General features: G+C 41.7%; 1 protein-coding gene across 1 annotated transcript; it reads left to right on the top strand.

The window, feature by feature from the left end:
* Window positions 1–1,781: 1,781 nt before the first annotated feature.
* On the top strand, window positions 1,782–5,072 carry LOC137141162 (uncharacterized protein PF3D7_1120000-like; the record flags this gene model as incomplete). The annotated part of the gene is made up of 4 exons (XM_067529990.1): window positions 1,782–1,847; window positions 2,812–3,123; window positions 3,569–3,880; window positions 4,998–5,072. Coding segments are annotated over 4 exons (765 nt in total), but the record flags the coding sequence as incomplete, so codon positions are not given.
* Window positions 5,073–5,683: the final 611 nt, after the last annotated feature.

Below are 5,683 nucleotides of genomic sequence, written 5' to 3'. Positions count from 1 at the left end.
CCACTCCATTATCTTTCATGGGATCTCCCCCTTACATCTTTATCTCCCCCCTCTCAAATACTCTCCCCTCCCAGTGAGCATTTGCATTTGTAATGTAATTTTTTGAAAAACAGTTTCAGTGCCTTCTGAATATTCTGCTGTACTCAGATTACATTTTCCCAAAATAATAAAAAAACTTTTGCCAAAAGTAGATTGTGGCAAGATGCTTTTTTTCAGATTTCTCCATAGTGTAGGATTTGAACTCTGAGCTCTGGTCTACTCTGCCGCCGACGGTTGACGGGAGATATGCAAACTATATAATGTAGCTTGGGTATCTCCTGTCGACTTACATTTCTGTACTGTAGGCATCTTCACTGTGCAGCGTCGACGGGAGATGCCCTCTGGTCAACGCAGCCATACTCCTTTCAGGGAGGTGGATTAATCATTCCCCCTTTGAGCTAGTTAGGTTCTGTGAGTCATTGCTGGATTTCAGTCCTCTTAGTCTCTCTCTCTCTCTCTGAACATGTACACTGTAATCCATCTGACATATTAGACTTAGAACTGCTTATGTTTCATCCCTAACTGAAGAACCAAACTCTTTGGCTAATAACATTGTAATCTGATTTCCCCTAAAGGGCTAGTGGTAGTATAGCACTCTGTTGAGGCAATGCGTGAGCATATTTAGTATTCTGCACTTACAGTTTTATTTGTAAAAAAAAAAAGTCTGATATATTTCAAGAGTTTATTTTTCAAAGGTTAAAATGGGATAAAATGAGGTTAAGAAATATTAAAAATAGGGAAAAAACAAAATAAAAAACCTTTCATAATATACACATTTTATTACAGTGAAATTTAAACTTTTTTTTATATACAATGGTATTTTTTCTCTCTCTCTCAGAGCTAGTATTTTTTCCAAAAATCCTGGTTTGCGTATGCTTGTATAATTTTCTTCAAAGTATCCTCACTCATATTTAGTCTCATGCCGTCTTGGAGGTGTCCAGCTTTAAAAATGTGCTCTGCTTTTAATAGATCCATGGGGTACACTCAAAGCTCACCATGTACAGAAATCCATTTACAGAACATATCATAATTATATGACAGTAGTGAATAAGAGGATATGGGGTGTTCTTTCAGACACAGAGTGTCACAGTATTGTGTACATGGATTGTGTGACCCACCTTCATTCCCTGCTTCACGGGGTCCTGTAGCTCTGGGATTCTGTGTTGGTGAAATAACCGAGGGGTAGTTGGGCTCCCCCTGCCCTTTATGCCCTCAGGTGAGGAAAGAGAGGGCATTCTGGGTGTAGGTGCAAACACAATGGACACTGCTGGCCAAAAAAATCAATCTTGCACACATGAGGATGTGCACACCATAAGTGGGATCTATATGTACAATATATCTTAAAGAACAACAGTTGCTGTGAAGTAAGTAAGCTGTTGTCTCAATATTTCTGAATCAGCATCTTTGGAAAATTTTTGTTCTGCAAAATGATTTTGCATTTTGACTTTTCATTCCAGTTTGGAACAGAAACTAATTTTATAATGTTGACATTTCCCATGGAGTGAAAATTCTGTTTTCCAGACAGTTCTGGCTGCACTGTCCCTGGTTCCTAGGTGCCAATTTGTTGTCTTTATCAGTTGAGTTATTACCACATGCCATAGATTCACCATCTCTGCTCTCAGGCAAAGCACTATGGGCCTGATCTTCAGAAGACCTTGTTACATTAGGAGCTGAGCTCTTTTGGAAATTAGGCCCTATCTGTGTAACTCTTTCCTGTTGATATAAATTTTGTTTCCATTCAGAGAATATCGCCAGATGAGAACATGATACAACATATAAATAAAACAGTGGAATCAAGTCCCCTGCAGGTTAGTATGAATCTCTATTAATCTGTGATGTGGACTGAGAATGAACAATATGGCGAAATGGGGAGAGGGAGGCTGAACTGGGGAAGAGACAATTGAAAGGAAAGGAATAAACACCTCAGGGGAATGGAGCTCTCTGTTTCACCCTCCCTTGTGACAACCACCCTGGTATGATCACTGCAGATCATCAAAGGGGAAATTCTCTCCCCACCTTTTTCTATTAGACGGGGACAAACTGAACCAGAGATTTAAAAAAAAAATGGATTTGAGGACACAGAGCCTCCACCTTTGGGAAGAACAGGTGGAGCTCATTGAGACTCCAGGGTAAAGAGAAACCATGAAGCAGCCTTGCACAATGTCTCTGGCCAATGGGATCTTTGGAACTTCCAAGCACACCTTGTGACTGGCTGCAGTCGTCTGTTGTGGCCCAAGGTCCAGGTGTCACTTCATGACTGGTTTAAAATATGTCGGTTCATATGAATAACAAGCAATGAGAATAGATCATTGATTCCAATATGCTCCCCCAGTCAATATGACAGAAATTGAATGTCTGAAGGCTGTTATGTGCAGAGAGTTATGGCTCTCCCAGAACAGCATCAATATTTTCTCCTTTCATGTACCTTGTTTCCATGTTATGTAATTAGAAAAGAAATGTGGAATGGATCCTCTTCTCTCATGTAACTTTTTTAGTTTCTATATTTCATGCACTGACTTCTGCAGTTTTCCCATTTCACAGCTTTATAAATATCTTAATTCATTCCTCTTCAATACTTTTGACTTTTATCTTTCCTTTTTTCCACCTTCCCCCATTCTGCATAGGCAACTTTAATTTTGTCATCCTGACACTTGAATGCTTCAATTTGCAGCCTTAATGGTCTCTTAATATTGAAAGTGTATGGAATGTCCATTTTGAAATTGGTGTCACCTGCTGTACAATAGAATTTGTGACTGATTTTATCGCACACAGGTGTATGCAGAGCTCATTGCAACAATCAATGAAAGGTTGGAAGAGATCAAAAGGATGCTGAGACAAAGAGAGGAGGAGATACAAAAGTCTGAAGTTCAGCTTCTAAACATCCAAAAGAAAATGATAAACACTGTAAAGAGCACTGTGCTGATGGAAGAGCTGGAAAAGGAGGGGAATAAGCTAGAAAATGAGAAGAAAGAGCTGGAAAGAAAGAGGGATAACTTTAAAATGGCGAGGGATGAGCTTGTAGAGGAGATGAAAGAACTTGAATATGTCAAAGAAATTATTAAGAACCGAATTAAAGATCCAAAGGTTAACATTGCATTTTTCCTTTTTTAATCAATGATGCTAAACTTAAAGTAAAAGAACGACTGTACCTCTTGGGGGAGAGTGATGGAGGGTATCTGGCTATATAATTCAGTCCCATTGGAGAGGAGAAATGTGGAATGGATCCTCTTCTCTCATGTAACTTTTAAAGTTTCTCTATTGCATGCATTGACTCCTGCAGATTTCCCATTTCTCAGCTTTATAAACACCTTAATTAATTCCTCTTCAATACTTTTGTCTTTGATCTTCCCTTTCTTTCACCTTCCACCATTCTGCACAGTCAACTTTCATTTTGTCATATCCTGACACTTGAGTGCTTTACTTGGCAACCTTAATGGTCTCTTAATATTGAAAAAGCACGGAATGTCTATTTTGAAATGGGTCTAACTTGCTCGACAGTAGAATTTGTGATTGATTTTATCACACACAGGTACGTGCAGACCTCATTGCAACATGCAATGAAAGGTTGGAAGAGATCAAAAGGATGCTGAGACAAAGAGAGGAGGAGATACAAAAGTCTGAAGATGAGCTTCTAAACATCCAAAAGAAAATGCAAGATCTTGAAAAGAGCACTGTGCTGATGGAAGAACTGGAAAAGGAGAGAAGTAAGCTAGAAAATGAGAAGAAAGAGCTGGAAAGAAAATGGGATAACTATAAAATGGAGAAGGATGGGCTTGTAAAGGATATGAAAAAACTCGTATTCTTCAAAGAAATTATTGAGAAACTAATTAATGATCCAAAGGTTAGTAGTGCAATGTCTCTTTTATAAACAACGATGCTAAACTTAAAGTAAAGGAATGACTGTACATCCTGGGGGAGAGTGAAGGAGGGTCTTTTTGGCTATGGAATTCAGTCCCTTTGGTAATCCATAAAGGCTTGCATTCACTCAGTTTCACTCTGGAATCATTAAGAGGTAGTTCATGGAAAATCCCAAGACAGGTTACGCAGACAGTCAATGCACAGTGGTGTGAGGGAGATTGGGGCATGGATGAGAGTGAGCAGGCTGAAGATCAATCTGCATAAGCCTGAGCTGATGCTGGTAGGATGGGAAAACCATCAGAGATGGTTAAGATGATTTCTCCCCTTTGTGGAGAGGAGAAGGCGTGGCTCGCACTAATCCGAGGCGGAGCAGAGGTGGGGCCATGGAAAGGGGCAGGCCCTCATGGCAATGGCAGGCACAGTCACCCATCCCCCCATTTTTTCTTGAGCCCATGTCAGCCCTTCCACTGGGAAGAGGCTGGCGCTGCCCCTGGTCATATGGCATCATCCTTTATTGCTTCCAACGCATTTCATACTGGCTTTCTCATACTGTGATCTCCTTTTCCATAAGCACATAACAATCTAGATAGATATCTCTGTCTCTGTGTGCGTGTGTATTGCATTGCATCTGGACTAAAACACATGCCTCTCTAAACCACAGTAACGCTACGTCTTTCCCCCTTCCCACTTCCAGTGTGCAGCCCTCATCTCCCTGACAATGTGGCGCTCACCAACATTATCAGTCCATCTCAGGCGTGTTTGAAATCTCTCATTCTTTTTGTCACAGTAAAACAGCAGCCTCCTTCCACCCATGATGATTAGAAGCACCAAAACCAGAGGTAAAAAGGGTAAAGTGACACTTAGGCACTCTGCAGCCATGCCGTGGGTCAGTCGCCCATTGCCAGCCCCATGTGCATCACAAAGAGGAGAGGGGAACTTCACCCCCCTTCCATTATCATCACCTCTGACTGTTACTCTGTGTGTGTAAGGGGAGTGAGGTGTGTGTGTGTATGTGTGGAAAGGGGTGTTGGGGAAATATTGTGGTGGTACTGGATGTTGTGCACTCTCATAGGAAATAATTTTTTCTCAAACTCTCACAGACCCCAGACCCGCACCAAGGATCTCCTGCTTCTCCGCATAATGGCTTAGTTCAGGGGGCAGGATCACAAGGAAAGGTAAGCGGAGGGGAAGGTGATATTGCAGCTAAGCAAATGGTCCACAAGGACAAATTTAAACTGCTGTGTACGGTGTCATGGTGGGGGGTCAGCCTTTGGCCAATGTTGGGGCACGTTGCCCCACAGAACCTACCTGTAACAGATGACGAACACAGGCATATCTTAAGACCATTTTATTTCATGTTATGAACGGTATCTGTATGTTTGGCCAGGCCATGAAAGCATGAAAAACTTCAAATGTTGCTTTACTGAGATGGGCCAGATGTGAGGGAGCCATAGAGTATTTCTAGACCTTTGTATCGATGCGGGTTATGTGCATTTGGGTCTGGCTTGATGGGTTATCTGTGGAATCTGTAATCACTAAGGGATGGTTAATGAAATTCCCTAGGCAGGTTACGCAGACAGTCAGCGCACAGTGGTGTGAGGGAGATTTGTGACTTGTATTGCAGTTTGGGTATGTGGTTGTGCCTCCAGCTGCTCTTAGATGGTGACTGAGCAGAAGGGCCCAGGGATGCATCTGAATCTGTCCAGGATGTTGTGTGAATTGACCATTTGATACCGAAGCAGAGATGATAGATGGGATGAGGATAGGCCAGAAAACGCCTTGGACA

This window comes from Emydura macquarii, unplaced genomic scaffold (genome assembly GCF_026122565.2).
Source record: "Emydura macquarii macquarii isolate MOO-44397 ecotype Brisbane River unplaced genomic scaffold, CSIRO-AGI_Emac_v2 contig_3010, whole genome shotgun sequence".
NCBI lineage: Eukaryota > Metazoa > Chordata > Testudines > Chelidae > Emydura > Emydura macquarii.
The sequence above is the reverse complement of the archived record's forward strand: the minus strand, read 5'-3'. Positions and strand labels throughout refer to the sequence as shown.